General features: G+C 39.5%; 1 protein-coding gene across 3 annotated transcripts in view; it reads left to right on the top strand.

Annotated features, from left to right (window-relative positions):
- The window catches only part of HMG20A (high mobility group 20A), an 80,407-nt gene extending 75,837 nt beyond the window's left edge, over positions 1-4,570 (top strand). For all 3 annotated transcript variants that reach the window (XM_011382129.2, XM_011382131.2, XM_023524378.1), the window contains exon 9: positions 311-4,570. In XM_011382129.2, coding sequence (XP_011380431.1) covers positions 311-447 — 137 coding nt within the window. In that variant the 3' untranslated portion in view covers positions 448-4,570. The remainder of the gene's footprint in view (positions 1-310) is intronic.
- The last annotated feature ends 14,586 nt before the right edge of the window (positions 4,571-19,156 follow it).

The following is a 19,156-nucleotide window of genomic DNA, read 5'->3' as shown; positions in this document are numbered from 1 at the left end:
TCATTTGAAATTTCAGGCTCTCTAGTCATTTAAATTTTTCTCCAGTTATATTTTAATACTTACTTTCTATTAAGCTTAATTTGCTATTCAGAACAATTGAAACTGAGTAATAAATCCTGAGTAGTATACTTAGAGTATATGGATTAATTTTTTTTTTTTTTTGAGGTCTAAAATTCTCTCCTCTGAAATTAAAATCTGTCTGAGGAGCAGACCACTTTAGAGACTTCTTTTGTTATGGATTCACTTAACTATATTATGGTTGAACTGAATGAAGAGGATTTTCTTACTTTCTCTTCTTATCTCACTTCAGGAAGTGGAGAGACACCTACAGTGGACACCATTGACTCATATATGAACAGACTGCACAGTATTATTTTAGCTAATCCTCAAGACAATGAAAACTTCATAGCTACAGTTCGAGAAGTTGTAAACAGGCTTGATCGTTAGAGAATGGTGAGTGCTCATTGATGTCAGCACATCTTCAAAAATAAGATGGCATTAGACTTTATCAACACCACTAAAACCCTACAATTACATTGAATAAATGAGTTGGAGACTTGATTAAAAATTCTTGTTGCATAGTTGCTAAATAAGTAAATAATGTTGGAAAACAGAATCAGGACAGTTTTTTTCTCATATATGCTTCAGCATGGTTTAATGGAAAGAGCATGATTTTTGTGGTTGGTTCTACTCATTACCTGTATTCTCTGGTGTTAGTTTCCAGAGGGTTTTGAAGAGTGAGTGAGAACCTTGGAGAAAATTGCCCCCCAAAACAGCACTTAGATATAAGAACAAAATAAAAATCAATTAAGCTTTCTTTTCCCTGGAAAATATTAATGATAATTTACAACAGTAGTCAGTGAGACATACATAAGAAGCTTTTCATTCACCACCCAATTCAGGTTAACTATGATGTTAAATGTGAATGTAGACTAACCTTACAGTGAAACAGTGCCCTGATTAAATGGATTAGAAAATAAACTCTCAATAAACAAAAAAGAGAGAAGAGAGTAAATATGCTTTTTAAAAACAGATTTAACAAATCACTAGTAGTATGTGTTATGTCCTTTTAGAGGAAACAAAAAGTATATTTCCAAAAGTACATTCATGTAAATGTTTTGGTGTGAATGGTCAGTCATCAGGTATCATTTCTTAAATGGAACTGGTGTTTGGTCACTCAAATTCCTAAAGCTAGAGTGCCTTTTAGTATTCTAGCTCATAAAATTGACGGCCCTTTAGTCTATCAATTAAATTGTTCTATACCTGCAGACCTATGAACTGTGTGGAAATCCTAGGGTTGGACCATATGGTGTGGTGACAAGAGTAGGCTGCAGGATATGCACCTTAGAATGGCCAGTCATGGATTTGAATCTTTTATTTATTTGTCCTATAGGTATGTGGGCATACTCATATTCATATTCTAGCATGGTTTGGACCTTGAGCAACATGTATAAGAATAAATAAAATCCATGATTCTTTATCTAATGAGGCAACATCTGCTAGCAGAGACAAAAGCAGTAGTCTTTATCCTTCTTAGTCATGCCCTTCGATAATTACTGTACAAGGCAATTCATTATACTTTAGCCTCAGCCATGTTCTTATGGAGAAGGGATTACTGTCCTTCTAGTGAGTAGCCAGATAGAAGGGACTATACTTCTAAGAGATGGCCGAACTCACTACAGAATAAAGAACTAGCATTACTGCTGCTGTTTATGAAGAGAACAGCTTGTAAATCTATTCCTGAGATTTTCAGGAACTCATCATCCTTCTCATTTTCATGCAGTGTTTTCAATAGGCACGCTTATAGACTTAAAAAGAGAGAGCTGGGAGAAACAGTGTTGGAAGCTTGTGAAAGAACAAAGTAATTGATAACATGGTATCTCCTCATGTAGGTATAGGGCAGTTATTGCAAGTTTGGGGCCAAAAGTGGTTTTCTGTTTTGAGCATTTTGCCAATAAGACTGTCCTAAAGTTTTACCCATCCTAAGGATATAAACTATAATATCTGCTTTCTGAGCTGTCTGAAAACCTAAAATGTTATCATTATCCTTGATTTTAAACTATAAATATTTTGCCCTTGGAAAAAATAATACCTAAAAATGTGAATCATTTTATTATTACAGTTTCTTACAATCTAGCTGTACAAATATAAGACTGGATAGTTCCCCAGACCCCCAAAACTGTCAAACAAAAAAATTTTAAAGACCATGATTAATACTAGCTTGGCCTCATTACACAAATATGTAAAGAAAGCTAGGCTCAATGTTCCTAGCATCCGTGGTACAATTAATTACTCTGACATAAGCTTGGCAAAGGTTTCATCCACTGTCAGTAGCCAGTGAGTGAAGGGAAGTTAATGGTCTCCAGTTTTAAAGGAGCATATTAGAGCTAGAAGGGACCTTTAGAAATCCCAGCATTTTACATATGAAGAAACTGAGTCCTGTTTCTTATGTCTTACCTGAAAATACCTGTGCAGATGAGTACAGAGTCTAGGTCTAAAATACATATGTCAAAACTCTAGTTCATTGGAGTTTCTAAAACATTGCTATAAGGAAGTGAGTATAAGGGGAAAACAGTAAAAAATTTTGGAAAGAGCATTAAGATAAATAAGAGGTAAACAGAAAAAATTACAATCCAGTAATTATAATGTTATAAAATTTTGGTCAGCCCATTTAAAAATTATTTTTATAGATATACAATGGAATAATTACCCCCAGCTGTCATCTTTCTTTGTGACTAACTTGTACCTAGAAAAAAGTGGAGCCAGGAGGAAACCTTGGGGGTGATTTCATGTTGAAAGGTGACCACTTTATATAAACTATTAATATCCATATGTTGCTTCATTTCAATCAAACCAAATGATAAATATTTGGCTGTTTGAGGGTTGAAAAAAATCTTATGTGATTGAATTTTTATCAGTGTAAGAAATATATGCACACAATACATTCCTACACATGCAGAGATCCTTAGATTTATACTTGAAGAAAATTGGTTTTAATTGGCCATCTATTCTTTGGACTAAAGTAGAGTACTAATTTTCTGTCATCAAATTTGTCCCTGATAGTTGCTTTTCTGTGTTCAGCTGAATTATTTTCCTATATCCATTGTTGCTGAACTGGAGCACAGGGCCATGTTTCTCACTGAAGTATTATCTAAAACATCTCAGTGAGGTTGCCTGCTTGCAGCTTTATGAGCTCTTTTGTTTACACACACTCTGCTCCTCACCTGAACCCTACTGAAAATAGAGCACAGCATTTATTAACCCATAGACCTTAACTTCTTCTGGTCAGCACTTAACTTTTTGCTATCTTCTCTCTCCTTCTCTCCCTCCCTCTTTCTCTCTCTCCCTCCTCCCCATTTCCCTTCTTCTTTTTCCCCCTCTCTCTCCTCTTCTCTCCCTCCCCTACCTCTCCCTTCCTCCATCCTTTTCTCTCTCTATCTTTTTCTCTCACAATTCTGCAGGTCTTAGAGCTCCATGATGTTCTGTAAGTGGTTTTAATTGTGAGGAGTGAGAAGCCATTTGTGGAAATGTGAACTGAGTGGAGGCAGAGAGGGAATATATATATATGACTCTACTTGTGAAAGAACTATCAGTTATGAGTTAAATGCCTTCACCCCAGGAAGCCATACGAGGGAGCACCAAAAGGAACATGTATATTAACTTTCTGTGGAATAGTCTTTGTGAAGCTTTAGTGTGCAGCCTCTCTCCCAAGTCTTCAATTTCTTATGATCTGCTTTTCTGTTAAAGTGGATCTGCATATATTCCACTAAGTAACCCTGAGACTGACATCTTCTACAGCAGAAAAGAAGCCTTCTCATTGTTCTACTTCAGATTGGACCCTTTCATCAGTGGCGCTCTGGTTTTCCAATCTACCTGTCACTTTTTTAAATGCCTTTGGGGGTTATCTTTTTATTCTCTTCTACTCTACCAAGTTACACATCTCCATTTTCTGAACTCTGGGCTTTGTTGGTCAGTGGAGCCTTGAAGGAGAGTTTTTCTTATTGAACAGACCCAATCTTCTTCCATCATTGTCCTGCTGTGACTCCAAAGAAAGGATCTTCTTGGTGACCGTTGTGTGGAGTGAGGCTATGTTATGTTTCCTACTCCACACAGTGCTCAGTGGGTACCAGCCCTCGTGGAGGCTTTGTGATTGCTGCCCTAAAGGAGAATGTGCTTTCCTTCCTCCTTGGTACTACCTGCTGTTTTCTGAGCTTTGCTCCTGCTCATACCCAACGTCCCAGCCCCAGCAAGGTTCTTCTGTTCCCATCTGTTGTCAGTGTTTTGTGGAGCATTTTTTGCTGAGGAAAAGGTCACTGGTAAATAGGATAGAAAAGGAAAAGTAGTTTCTCATTAGGCATTTAAAAAAAAAAGTTTATCATAAGTGAAAAGGAATTCCCTGTCTGCTTTAGGTACTGATTCATGGATCTCACAGTAGTCTCTTGAACTAACAAAAAAGGACACAGAGAAATTCTCATGTCCTCTATCTTCCCTCTGTAGCCATAACTGTAGAATCTATGCCAAATGGACAGGCTTCTCTTCCTCTTCCCCGCTTAGTGAGTGAATTTTTTTTTAAAAAACACCAAAAGGGAAAAGAGTTTCTGATTCTCACCTCAGGGTTTGGTTTTGTTTCGATGCTCTACAGCATGAGACTGATGGTTGCAGCTGAGATCTTTGGATTCAAAACTGGGCATGCTGAGCCCATTTTCCAGGTACCACACCACTGAAGCAGGTGGAAGTGTAGCCTCTTCACAACATGCTCACAGGTACAAGCCAGAAACCCCCTGTCACGTTGCTGCACCATCCTGTCTTCTCTGCATCTCACTACCAGATTTCTCCAGCAGCACAAAAGAAATAAAACAACAAAAAATAGCCTTTTTAAAAATGTCTTATATGAACACACATCGAACTTCCGTGCACCGAAGTCTACATGTCACCACATGGCAGTTTTTTTTAGAATAAGAGCCCATTCTTATCTATTGCTATAAACCTAGCCAACTCACCTGCTTTTTTCTGTATTTTTTTGTTTTCTTGCTCTCACCTACTGGTCCTGTCACTTCTCTCAGACTCCTTGCCTGTTAAATCCAAGTTAGAACACAGTGTCTATAGCAGAAGGACATCCAGGCCTGTTCTGAAAGTTTGTGTCTGCCCTCTGCCAGATACTTCCTCTCCTTTCTTCCTTCCTCCTAATATTTCTCTCTTTCTCCTTTGTGTTAGTTTTGTGCAGCTTTGTTAGAGTGCCATTGACCAAGAAAGGCTGTAACTTTGTCCAAAGATCATCATTCTTTTGACACCAGGTAGGAACCTGACATTGACTTGAAACATTTGCATATTCAGGAATGCATGAGACCTTGAGAGAGACTACAGTCTGAAATCATTTTCACAAAATAAGCAGCCCACTTTTGAAATAATAGCTCTCCCAGCATTACACACCTGACACTGGTGGCTGGCATTCAGCTGCCACAACGCTGTCAGGTTCCATAAAGCAGGTCTGTGTTGCCTCCTTTCTCCTCTGTGCCCAACCAGGAGGTGGTAAATGAAGTTACAGGATAACACGATACCTAATTCATGTTTTTCAATAAACATGTACATATTACTGCACTTACATGTTCTCAAGAAATAAGTTGTTGCCTATTCAGTGTTACAGATTTCTCTCTTTTTATTGAAACACAAGGAACAGCTGAGGAAAATGAGACTAAGTGTTTAATTTCAGATAAAATTAAATTTTAGAAAAAAAATTGTGTATATGTGTTTGGAACTGTTGAAATGCCAAGTCTTCTGTACAAGTGTGTTTTGTAATTAAACTTTTAGATTTTTTTTTTAAGAAGTTAATATGCTTGCTTGAAATTTGCCTTATTAAAACTTTTTTGTGTTGACTCCACCTGATTCAGTTTTACCTGCAGTATAATGAAAACAAGTCTTACCTCTGCCTTTCCATCTTAAAGACTCTGTCAACTCTATATTAATCATCAAGCCTGTTATGCTTTTAAAACAGTAACACGTTCATTTTACTAATTGCCTATTCAAAATGTGTCTTAGCCTGTTTGAGAATTCAGCTCTTTTAATGTATGTTATAACAATACAATGAGTTGTAATTCATTTTAATGTAGCAATAGTGTTCTGGAGGCAACTTGAAAGAAGTCTGATGTTTTTCAAGTCAGTGACTTCAGTCCCCTTGATAAGAGGACTGAAAACAATCTTTAGTCTTTTTCTTTTTTTTTTTTTTTGACAGAAAAAAATAAGTCTTCCTTAAATGCTTGCTCATAAAAATAACTACTATTAACCAGTCAAAATCATTTTTAAAGGAAATCTGCCATCTATCTCCACCATGCTTTTAAAATCCTTGAGGTGAGGTAACCTGGCTTCCAATGCCTGCCCCGTTCCACGTAGCCACCTGTGTGGTATTGGACAAGACTTGCTGTGTTTTAACTCTCGTTTCCTCTTGTGATAGAACACATGCCTCAGCAATTTTCCACTGTTGTTAGATAGAATTGGGTAACAATTGACCATACTTTGGAGGGTATATTACCTGAATAACAAGAATTATTGAGGTAACTCAGGATTGGGCTTGACAAAATTTAACAGAAACCCAAATCAGCAAAAGTTTAAATGAGAAACGTGTCTCAGAAAAGTATTCCAGAGTTTGGCATTCCAAGACCAGTATAGAGGCTCCTATCTGCACTACAACATGATTCCATTCTCAAAGTCACCTCATGGTGCAAAATAGCCACTTAACCATCAGTCATCATTTGAAATTTCTGTCAGCATGAAGAAGAAAAGAGGTCAAGGACAAAATGGCAAATGCAGCTGAGTTAGCACACTTTAAAAAGTCTTCCTGGAAATCACACTCAGGACTCAGTCACATTACAACAGCTAGCCATAATGGAGGCCCAGAAATGTAATCTTTCCTTGGACGTTACTGTCCCAATAATATCCAGGTTTTAGTCAGTAAGGAAGGAGAAAATGAATATAGAGGAGGCAGCTAACAGCTCAATTCATGACTGATGTGTACTCCATGCATACCAAGGCCAGGCCTTAGTTGAGCAGGATACGTTATCTTGCCTTTGTTTCTTGGCCATCTGACAATGACTGTGTGCCTCTTTGGCACTATTTTTTTTTCCCCTGAACAGCCGAAAAGCTGAAAACTAGCTTTAATCTGTGTCAGCATTTCTTGTCCGCACCTTAGCTTCTTCCCAACCCCTCAACAGCTGGTGGCCAGTCTTGTTTGCTAAAAGTCAGCATAAACAGGTAGTGATATTTCCTCCAGTTATTTGTTCCTGTTTTCTAACTGCTCAGCATCTGCTAGATTAAAGCACCAGAATAATCTTTCCCTAAGGGTGGGAAAACTGAAGTATTGCTTGGCAGAAAAGCTCAGAGCTACTTCATGCCCTCTGAAAGATTTCCTGCCATGTAACTGAGAGCTCCAAGTCAAGGGCTTTTTCTTTGTCCTATTTATTTACCTGAACCCCATCTACAGAATAAAACACTAGTTCACATGCCAACTCATAAAACTGATCAAGATTGAGAGTTAGATCAGGTGAAAATGTTAACATACATCCACTCATCCAGAAACCTCTTCGGTTTAATTTTCATGGGAATATGTGTTTACAGGTAGAAACTTTTGCCAGAGGTAGAAATGTTAAGTTCTCTTAACCTAGAAAAATACAGAAAGGAGAAGGAACCATGAGGAGACAGGAATGGCACTGGCAGATTAAGGGCCGGGCAAATAATAGTCCAGATAGAAGGTGTTTGTAAACCTTCAGCAGCACTGGATCAGTGGGAAGATGCCTTGGATGTTTAGGTAAGAATATGTAAGACAGTATGATGATGATCTCTTGAGTCTCAAATATCCTACTTGACACTTAAGAGTCAGAGTTTTTTATCATCGACTCCTGTGTTCTCTGGTTCACTTCAATTCACAATTTAGAACTACAAAAATGTTTATAAAACATGGTTTCTGCCCTTAGGCGATGACAGTCTAGTAGGAAAGACATGCATAAATAGTTGTAACACAGGGCATCTTGTAGTAAGAGTTTTTATAAAGGTAAATTTTGGAAAGTGAAAGAATTTCTTGACTCTCACCCGATAAGAGATGGTTTTTCCGTAATTGCAAGAGGGTTTGCAATGGGAAGTAGTTCTGAGTCTTGGGGAATCAGCATCTTAACTAATAAGGACTTTATCTGAAATGTAAATGAAATATAAAAGTCTAGACTGATAACCATTGAAGTTTTCCTAGTAGAGGCTGAGGTAGCTGAAAGGTAAGAGTAGTTGGATCAATTGTAACTTAAATAAATGGTTTTTCAAAGTGTGCTTTTGGCTTAATAATAAGTCATTAGACCTGTAAATTGGTCAAAAACATTTTTAAATTAAATCGAATAGAAACTATCAGAATATACTATATATAGTAAGGGTAAGCATTAATTTATAAAACTTTGTTTCCACTTTAGTTCATACATATGTGCTGGATTACAATGTAAAATGTGTTTCTGACTGTGGAGTCAAAGACAGTGACTGTTTCAACTGCATCCGAAATTGGATGGAACTGCTGGGTTCGTTTGGGCTCTGCAGTTTTCTACTTGTGTGACCTTAAATAAGTTGCTTAAACTATTCTGCGGCTCAGTTTTCTCATCTGTAACAGGGATATTTGTAGTTTCTATTGTATAGAGTTTCTAAATGGATTAAATTAGTTACTCCATGTAACACTTAGAATATTTGTCACAGAATAGACACATAAATATTATCTATTAAAATTTATGAAAGAGTCACGAGAACAGAGAATAATATAATTAGACACATACTATGAGCCAAGCACTCGGCTCTGCTTTTTATATAAATTAGGTCATTCAATTCCTATCACAGCCTTAGAGAGTAAGACTGCTATACCATTTTATAGATAAGTAAATTAAAACTCAAAGGTGATAAGCAACTTGCAGTTATACAAATAAGAAGTAGCAAAGAAAGGGTTTACATAGTTCTGACTCCACATTCTACTATAGCCATACTGTCTTAGAGATTTTTAATGAGACTAACATGAGTTCAGAGGCGTGGCATAGGATGGTGGTTCTGAGAACTGGAATTAGGTATAATCATTCAACAAATATTGAATGTCTTTTTGTGTGGGGAGTTACTCTATGTCTCTGTCCCCATGGAGTTCTTATATCCTCTTGATCCTGCTGGAAGAAAAGACTAAACAAATAACCTAACTCAGCTACTTGCCAAGACAAGATGAAATGATACAAACTTGGGTAGCGGAAAGTCCCCTCTGAAAAAGTAACTTTTGAAGAAAGAACAGCTTGATCAGAAGGAGCTAGCCCTGTGAGGACTTGGGAGATAGAAAGGCCAAGGTCCTGAGATAGGAATGAGCTCTGAGATTTCAAGAAACAAAAAAAACCAGTGAGGCTGGAACAGAGTAAATGAGAGGTAGAATGGCTTTGAAGTTGCTAGGTAGGCAATACAGAGATCATGTACAGCCTGAGGTGTGGTAAAGAGTTTCAGTGGTGTAAGTGTAGTGTGAAGAGGGTGCTACACAAGTCAGTGGCAAAATCTGATTTATATTGTTAAAGGATCACTGGCTGTTGTGTAGAGAATGATAGGGAAGCAAGAGAGGAATCAGACCAATTAGAAGGGTGGCACAGGAGTTCAGATGAGAAATGACAGTAGCGTGGCCTAGTGTGACAGTGGGGACAGAAAAGAGCAGATGAATTAAGAATATATTTTGGAAGTATAATGGACAGAAGTTTCCAAGAGAATAGATGTAGAGAATGAAAGAAAAAGAATCAAGAATGACTCCTAGTTTTTTTTGGCTTGAGCAGCTTGGTAGTGGATAGTGGTGCCATTGCTGGAGATAGCATAAACTTAAGGATGAAATGGTGTGGAGGAAAAATCAAGAAATCTGTTTTGAACTTGCTAAATTTGAGATTCAAACAGCAGATTAACCCTCGGGCAAGACACATCTCTCTTCTATCCATTAAAAGGATCCTTTCCGCTTGTAAATGCTGTGGTTCCGTGAGATTCTAATTTCAGGTCAGTGTTTGCTAATGTTCCTTCCTTCCTCAGCATGTGCTCACATGCACGTAGATACAGTTACTCAAGCTGTTCATTGAATTATGAAATTAAGGAATGGTCTCCTTTTTAATTCTTCAAGCTCTTTAAGAAGGAATTTTTAAAACCTTCTGCATTTGTTTAAGATTGGCATAAAGCAGCTAAATATTCTAGAATATAAAAATCATGCCATAACCTGATGGTTAGAAAATCCTTGGGCAAGTAATGGAAAGCATCTGCTTGAAGGAGACTGGCCAAAAATATATGGCATCATTCAAAAAAGGGTAATGTGAGAAGACATCCATGAAACAGCCAAACAGTTTGTGGACTCAGCAAATGGGTTCCTGCTAGGGGTGTTTTTGCTATGTTGGAGGATAAAAAGTAACTAAAGGCAGCTGGGTCCAGAGAGTCGAATGTAATATGATAACCTATTTTCACTGGGGCTAGTGGGTTTTTTTAAGTAAACATTTATCAAAAGATGTTCTTGTTTTTAAGGACAAATGTGGCCATTATGGATTGTATTCATCTCTCAGAAGAATGACTATTTTAGATTTATTCATTCAAACATTTCCAAGTACTTGTAGTGTTTTGGGTGTAAAGTTGAGGACATCCTTTTCTTCAAGAAGCTCACGATATAAAAAAGAATAGACAGTACTACAGTGGGATCTGATAAGCTATCAAACATCTGTAAGCAGAGTGTTCTGGAAAATACTAAGGAAGGATTCAGTGGTTGTGCTTGGTGGAGGTCAAAACAGGGCTTTGCTAGGAGAACATTTTGAGTTTGGTCTTAGAAAAAGTAGTTCTTTAAGAAAAACTATAGTTTTTCCAGTCAATATGATGGAGTAGGCAAATGCTGTGCTTGCCTCTTCTCACAACCACGTCAAAATTATAACTACAGAGCAATCATCACTGAGAATCTCCTGAAATCTAGCTGAATAGAAGTCCTAACTAAGTATAGAGAAAAAGCCACATAGAGACCAGTAGAAGGGGTGGAAATACAAAATGGGCTGGCCCCACACCCACGTGTGGTAGTTAAAAATTTGAAGGATTATCTTGGCTGTGGAGATCTCCAGGGAGGAGCGAGGGGTCGCAGTTAAACACCAGGCTCCCTGGTCTAGGGATACAGTACCAGGAAAAGAAGTCCACACAACTTCTGGCTTTGAAAATCAGAAAATTACGGCTGAGTGAAATAGGGCTGCTGGAGTCCCAGGTATTCGTCCACTCTGAGCACCAGTGCTGGAACAGCAGCTTGAAAGATTCAAGGGACGTATGGGGAGAAAATGAATTGTCTGGCTTCAGAGTGAGGGGTGGAGAGGCAGCTTTCTCCCAGGCAGAAGTACTTGCAGAGGGTGTTACTCCTTTGTTGAGCCCTCCCCATTACCATCATGCAGACACAGGTAGGCGCCATATCTGAGTCTTCTTCAGCCGGGCTAACACTGATCGCCCTGCCCTGGTGATTCCCTGAGACCCTGCACCACCCAACTTGTGGGCCCATCCAAGCCACTTCTAATGGCTTTTCCATACAAACAACCTGTCTTGGCTCATGCTGCAGACTTTCCTAAAATCTCTCGAAGGTTTACAAAACCTAAACAAGCAGCATCTGGCCTTGGTGTGCCATGTACATCTTTCTGAACAACCTCAAGCCCAGCACTAGTGGCAGCAAGTCTCATTTTGTGCTTTGGCCTATCAAGGCACATCCAAACCTAACGTGAGTGGCAGCCATCTATGGATTGCTTGGTGTCTCATGGCAGGTGGTCCCAGGCAAGGTACAGTCTGCAGCTAAACTTGGCCTGTGGTCAGGCCCCTACACTCTCAGGGCCACATCCAAGGATGACACACCAAAAGGGTAGACTGGGCAGGCACCAGAGCCCTGCTAAAGCGAATCCTGCTCCATAGGGTCAGCCCCTGCACAACAGCTCCTCTACTGTAGTCACCAGCCAATCCTCACAAATCAGCTGGTGGGTTAGCCCTTCCCATTGATGTGCAAACAGCAACCAAGCTCAATTGCAACAAGAGGGCACACACAACCCATACAAGGGACATACCTGGAGTACCCAGTTCAGGTGACCAGAGAGACTGCACCACTGGGCCCCACAGAACACCTGCTACATAAAGCCACTCTACTAAGACCAGGAGAGATAGACGTTTACCCAATACATTGAAACAAACACAGGGGAAACAAACCAAAATGGGGGGAGTAGGGGACAAAGAGACATGTCCCAAATGAAAGAACAAAGCACCAGAAAAAGAAATAAACAAAATGGAAAAGCAATCTATCAGAAGCAGATTTCAAAACACTGGTTATAAGGATGCTCAATAATCTCAGTAAGAACTTCAACAAAGGAGTAGGGGAAAAAATGGAGATAGAAAACAAAAAAGAACCAATCAGAAGTGAAGAATACAATAACTGAAATGAACACTGCATTAGAGAGAATCAGCAGTAGATTAGATGAAGCAGAGGACTGAATTGTCAATTGAGAAGATAATGTAGCAGAACACACCCAATCAGAACAGCAATGAGAAAAAAACTAAAAATATGAGAATAAAATTAAGGAGCCTCTGGAACAACATCAAGCATATTAACATTTGCATCTTAGGGTTACCAGAAGAAGAGAAAGTGTAAGGACTTAAAACCTATTTGAAGAACTAATGACAGAAAACTTCCCTCACCTGGTGAAGGAAATAGACATACAAACGCAGGAAACGCAGAGCGCCCCAAATAAGATGAACCCAAAGAGGCCCACACCAAGACACATCATCATTAAAATGCCAAAGGTTAAAAGACAGAATCTTAGAAGCAGCAAAAGAAAAGCAATTTGTTACCTACAAGGGAGCTCCCATAAGACTGTCAGCTGATTTCTCAACAGAAATTTTGCAGGCCAGAAGAGCTTGGCAAGAAATATTCAAAGTGATAAAAAGCAAGGACCTACAACCAAGATTACTCTACCCGGCAAAGCTATCGTTTAGAATCGAAAGACAGATAAAGAGCTTCTCAGACAAGAAAAAGCTAAAGGAGGTCACCACCACCAAGCCAGTATGACCGGAAATGTTGGAGGGACTTCTTTAAGAAGAAGAAGAAGAAAAAAAAAAAAGATAAAAAATGTGAATAATAACATGGCAATAACTACATATCTATCAACAATTACTTTAAATGTAAATAGATTAAATACTTCAATCAAAAGATAGGGTAGCTGAGTGGATAAGAAAACATGACCCATATGCTGCCTACAAGAGATTTCACTTCAAAAGACACACCAACTGAAAGTAAAGAGATGAAAAATATTTCATGAAAATGGAAACAAAAAGCTGGGGTAGCAATACTTAGAGCAGACAAAATAGGCTTGAAAACAAAGGCTATATATAAAGAGTCAAAGAAGGACCCAGTTATCCCGCTTCTGGGTATTCATCCAGAAACCCAAAATACTACTTTGAAGAAACATAAGAATCCATATGTTCATCGCAGCATTATTTACAATACTCAAGATATGGAGGCAATCTGAGTATCCTTCAATGGATGAATAGATAAAGAAGAGGTAGTACATATGTACAATGAAATATTACTCAGGCCATAGAAAAGAATGAAATCCTGCTATCTGTAATAACATGGATGGACCAAGAGAGTAGTACATCAGTGCTGAGTGCAGTACATCAGACAGAAAGACAAATGCCATATGATTTCGCTTACATGTGAAATTTAAAGAACAAAATAAAACAGAAAAACTCACAGATATAAAGAACATTTTGATGGTTGTCAGATGGGAGGTGGGTTGAGGGAGTAAGTGAAAAGGGAATGGATTAAGAAGTACAAATTAGTATTTACAAAATAGTCATGGGGTAGAAAGTATAGCATAAGGAATATAGTCAATAATATTGTAATAACTGTGTATGGTGTCAGATGGGTACTAGATTTATTGGGGTGGTCACTTCATAAGCTATATAAATGTCTAATCGTTATATTGTACACCTGAAACTTTAATATAATATTGTATGCCAACTGTAATTGAAAAATTAAAAATTATTATTAAAAAAAAAAAAAACTAGGAATAGACCCAGAGATAATAGTGCATTTTTGGTGTACTCAGTAGTAATTCAGTGTGATTGGACCATATAGGTCATATCCAGGGTATTGATAAAAATTAAATAAATAAAGATAGGAGTTTTGAAAATGGATTATAAATGAGCCTTGAATGCCGTACGGAGAGATTTAGTTTTATTTTGCAGCCAGGGGAAGGCATTAAGGCTGTTTTTGTAAGGCAGTGACATGAGATGAAGAAAAGCAAGACGAGAAGTTCACCTTTTTTCTGCAGTGAGCCCTTTTGGCAGTCTGGTCAAGCCTGTGGGCCCTTCTCAGAATAGTATTTTTAAGTACAGAAAATAAAATACATAGGATTACAAAGGAAATCAACTATATTGAAATATGGCTATCAAAATATTAAGAATGTGTTACATAGGAATATCTGTGCTTAATAAAAGGTTGAACAACATGACCTAGCAGGAGCTCTAATAACTACTATAATTTTAAAGTAGTAAGGATCATAAATGATATTTCAACAACTGCAATGACTGCAATATGATGTGAAAATATCTATGATTTTCTTGGTGGCAAAGTCACAGGTCCTGACAGTACTTCTAGGGCTGTTACCAACATAGATAATCAAAGGAAGTGCAAATTTTCAGTGAAAGGTTTATGAAAATCAAGATATAATTTTTTTCCCCACCTGTGTTTGAGGCCCTTAGTCCTCACCAAAGTCCTGAATTCAAGGCCGTGTGCCAGTGGATTATTTAGGAGACTATTAAAATTGTCAGGACAAGAGATGAGACAAGCCTGTAGCAGGGATGGTAAAGAAGCAGATTGGAGAAACATTTGAGATTTTGACTTGCTGTCTCTCAAGCCCTCAATGAGAAATTAAGGTGACACATGGTTTGACCAGGCAGGTTCACCAGAAGGGCAGCAGCTCTTGATATTGCAGTGTCATTTCATTAATTTATTCAATTAATATTCATTACTCACTGTGGCAGGCAGGAGGAACACAGTAAAATAGACTTGGTTTTTACTTTCATGGAGCTTACTGTCCAGTGGAAGAAACACAATTAAACAAAGCTAAGTAAGTGGAATATTACCATTTGGGATCAAATGTGAGAAAAGAGTGTTGGTATGTTGGCAGGAAGTAGTATGTTGGCAGGGAGTAGGGACCTATTTTAGATTGTGGGGTCAAGGAAGGCCTCTTCAAGGAAGTGACACTTATGATGAGACCTGAAAAACGAGTAGGATTTAGGAAAAGAACCTGAAGTCCAGCTTTTCTCGGTGCTTTAAAGAAACTGAATGAAATGGGAGTGGAGCAGAGAAATTGAGAGAAGAGGCAGATGGGAGTTAGACCACATAAGGTCTTATCAATCATCCTAAGGATTTGGGATATAAAGTGCAGGGAGAAACCATTGAAGGTTTCAGAGAGGGAAGTGATATCCAATTTGTTTTTTGGTGGTGTTTTGTTTTGTTTTGTTTTTAATTATCCTGCTGCTCTCTGAAGAGTGGCTGTGGGGAGCAAGCATTGAAATAAGAAGGTAGATTGTGGCTGTGGCTATCTCCCAACCCTCAATAAGAAATTCAGGTGACACATGGTTTGACGAGGCAGGTTCACCAGGAGGGCAGCAGCTCTTCATATTGCAGTGTCATTTCATTAATTTGTTCAATTAATATTCATTGATTGTCAGAGATTGGGGAGCTCAGACAAAGGCTGTAGCAGAGAAGAATGAAGGGGAAAAGAGGATGGAATAAAGCTACTTGGGTGGTAGAATGAACAAGATAATTGATGGCTAGAGGTGGGAAGAAAGAAATGAGAGAGGAGCTGTGGGTGAATCTCAGGCTTCAGGCAGATCCGCAGGGGCATCATGTAGTGAGATGGGAAGCCTGGAGAAGGAGCAGTCTGAGGAAAGAAGAGTAGCTAGAGATCAGAGATCCTTGTAGGCAGGCCATTTGAGACTCAGGGTAGATGTTAAGTAAGCATCTGGATTGACAATTCTAAAGCTGGACTTGAGTGAGATTTACTAGAACCCTAGGAGGTCTTTTGTGTTAGCTTTTTCAGATCCAGGCACTGCTCGCTCTACCATCCTGATTCAAGATTTCACGGTTTGGTCCTTGGCTCTTCTACCTACTTTGACTATTTTTTTTCCTGCCCTTGACACTAGAACAATGTCTGGACTCCGCTGAAACTTTTCTGTTGTCTTAAATCAGGCAATATCTCCAAAGATGTTCATAGCATTTAACTTACATAGGTTTCTTGCCTGAGGGAGAGCTTTGCATCTGTAAAGAAGATGCTAAACATCCTAGGGGCTAATTTCATAGCAGGTATGATTGGGATATTTACTGTTTGTTTCTTGGAACTGGATGAGTGAATTGCAACAACTAAACATAATAACATAGGAGAAAGGCATATGGATTATAGAAAACTGTAAATTGCGATCATGCAAACAAGTGGTTTAACTCTAGCCTGAAGACCTGATCTGCGGCTAACTGTAGCCAAAATTAATCACATCTTGATTTGATACCTAAGCCAAAGGATCTTTTCTAAAGATCATGCTTATTAAAGCATAAAGACTTTTTTTGCAGAATATACCATAATGAGCTCTAGGCATTTAATGAAGAGAGAAACACTGTTGTGGCAGCCCTTAGCATCTAATCCAAAAACAAAGTAGGCCTGCTTGCTCTGCAAGATGTCAACCAGATGAAGAAGACTCTATCACACTTTTAGATGCTCTGGTGCAGGCAAAACTTAAATTTTCTGGGAAAGGGGAAAAGGTAGGTTGGTTGGTTGGTTGGTTGGTTGGTTGGTTGGTTGGTTGGTTGGTTTATAATTAGGTAAGGATTTTACATGCAAGGAACAAGCCGCTGACTCCAGGCCGCAGGCCCAGAAGCTTCTAAAAGCAGTAAAATAAAACAGCATTAAGGAACAAACCAGCCTAAGGAGCTTGATGGAGTTTCCCAAAAGCTTCTGGAGGAATATACAGCATCCTGAGCTCAGGAGACAGCTTCCATCTCTGTCACAATAGCTGTCTCAAATAAGGATAATTGCCTGGCCGAAAAATACCACCAGCACAAAAGAAAAAGTGTCATCCCACCCCGTTCCTTGTTTTTCAGCCCCAGTCTCTCATCTAAAGATTTATGTTGTGTCAGCTACTATTTTGTTATGCAGTAGGAAGTGCCAGGATGCAAACCTGACCCTACTCCCCCCACCGTGGCCCTCACTAAGAGACCGAGTCCTGCAGACAGGATGCTGCCTCATGTCCTGGACCTTGCTGCAAATTCCTGCCCCACGGCTGCTTCTGGCTTCCTCTTGCAGTCCCAAGAGGCAGAGGGCAGCAAGGGCAGGAAGGGAACCAAGCACAATGTCTGAGGCTGAAACCCTTTAGGTGCCTGAACTTCAGCTGGTTTGCAACTGGTCTGTCTGCCTTTCTGGGTAGGAGACAGGAACCTCCCAGCTCCCTCCAAATGTCTCTTCCTTAAACCTTTGCCAGCACAAAACAAGCCAATTTGTTGTGTTCTTGGATATAAATATTAATTCTAAGTGGTGTTAACATTCTGTTTGTAAAAGAATGTAACACATTTCTCCCCCACCATATTAGATTGATGTGTTGTTTGGCCAAGAGAAGTACAGATTACTGGCTTCTCAGGGAAAATGTAGACATTTCAATGCATGCAGCTTTCAGAAGTCTAGGGAGCAGTCTCAGAATAGCAACTAGGCTCCTTCCTTGGCTCTAGCTCTGCCCTTCTCCATCCAGTTTCTCCTTCTCCAACTCCTTTGTTTGCATTGGCATTTCTAATCATCTGTAATTTAGAAAGATACTTTCTTAGATCTTGTTTCTTCAGTATGGAGAAAAGGACCTGGAAACACAGATGTTGGCTCTCTTCAGCAGGGCCTGGAAGGACAGGGCCAAGCATGTTTAGCTTTCTTCCCCTGGGGGAAAGATCTGGGAGGTCCTGCTTTTCTATTTTCTTTTTCTTTCTCCATGTGGGAAAGAAGGGCATAGGCTGCAGACCAGAGGTGGTCCCTTTGAGCATTCCACCATGGCCAGACCCAGCCCAAGACTCAGACACACTGGCTGCTTTGGCGAGGCAAATTCCCCACATTCCACAAGTGCTCAAGGGAGAAATAGAACTAATGAGAAAGTGGAATTCTTGATGTGTATGCATGCTCACATGAGTGCCAGCACATCTCACAGACAAATCCTCATCCAATATTTCGTAAGAGGGTAGTAGAGCCTATTTCCAGATGTATGGGAGAGTTGCCTGTGACAGAAGTACTGTCAGGAGGCCCAGTGCCCTCTGCTGTCCTGGCTAGGAAGCACCATGACCATGGGCAAGAATTCAGGCGTTCAGGAAAGCCTGTAGCTCTGTCAAAATCTAACGCAGACCCATGCTGGTAGCTCCTCGCTATTCATGCATTGAGTGTATGAGGGGCTGGACTCCTCTGTCTAGCTGTCTCTCTTTCATGTTTTGTGGTTGCTAACAAGCCAGAAATGAAGAGGATTTATAATAAAACCCCAGCCTTCTATAGCATTTTCTGGTCCCATTCCCAAAAAGGTGAGGAACAGTGAGTGACACTCTCTCTGGCCCATGAACTTGGCCAGCAGGCCCAGGCCAGTGAGACAATGAGGGCAGCTTGCCCAAGAGGAGACCTCCCACTGATTAGCAGCACTCCGGCCACACCCTTGCTTGAGAATTTGGCTTTGTGAGGCCTTGCTGTCTCCAAGGCTTCCAGCCTAAGGGAAGTTACAACTGCTACCACTCAGGCATACTGGCATCTCCAAGGGACCTCTAGAGTTGGCACAACTGAGGGACTAGCTCAGCTTACAGGCTGAGACTGAACTGCCAGTTCCAGGGCAGAGAGAGAGAGTGAGGGAGAGAGGGAGGGAGGATGGATTGGAGATGTTTAGATGGGGATGCGGTAGGCTGGTAAACCAGACCTCTTGGACAATCTTGCAGTTTTGCAGAAAGGCACAATCAGTTTTTGCTTTTTGGAAGGCTTTTAATTTTCTTTTTCTTTTTCTTTTCTTTTTTTTTTTTTGTAAACCAATCTCCCTGCTGGGAGAAGAAAAATCCAACCCGCCAAACAAAACCCCT

This window comes from Pteropus vampyrus, unplaced genomic scaffold (genome assembly GCF_000151845.1).
Source record: "Pteropus vampyrus isolate Shadow unplaced genomic scaffold, Pvam_2.0 Scaffold462, whole genome shotgun sequence".
Lineage (NCBI taxonomy): Eukaryota > Metazoa > Chordata > Mammalia > Chiroptera > Pteropodidae > Pteropus > Pteropus vampyrus.
The sequence above is the reverse complement of the archived record's forward strand: the minus strand, read 5'-3'. Positions and strand labels throughout refer to the sequence as shown.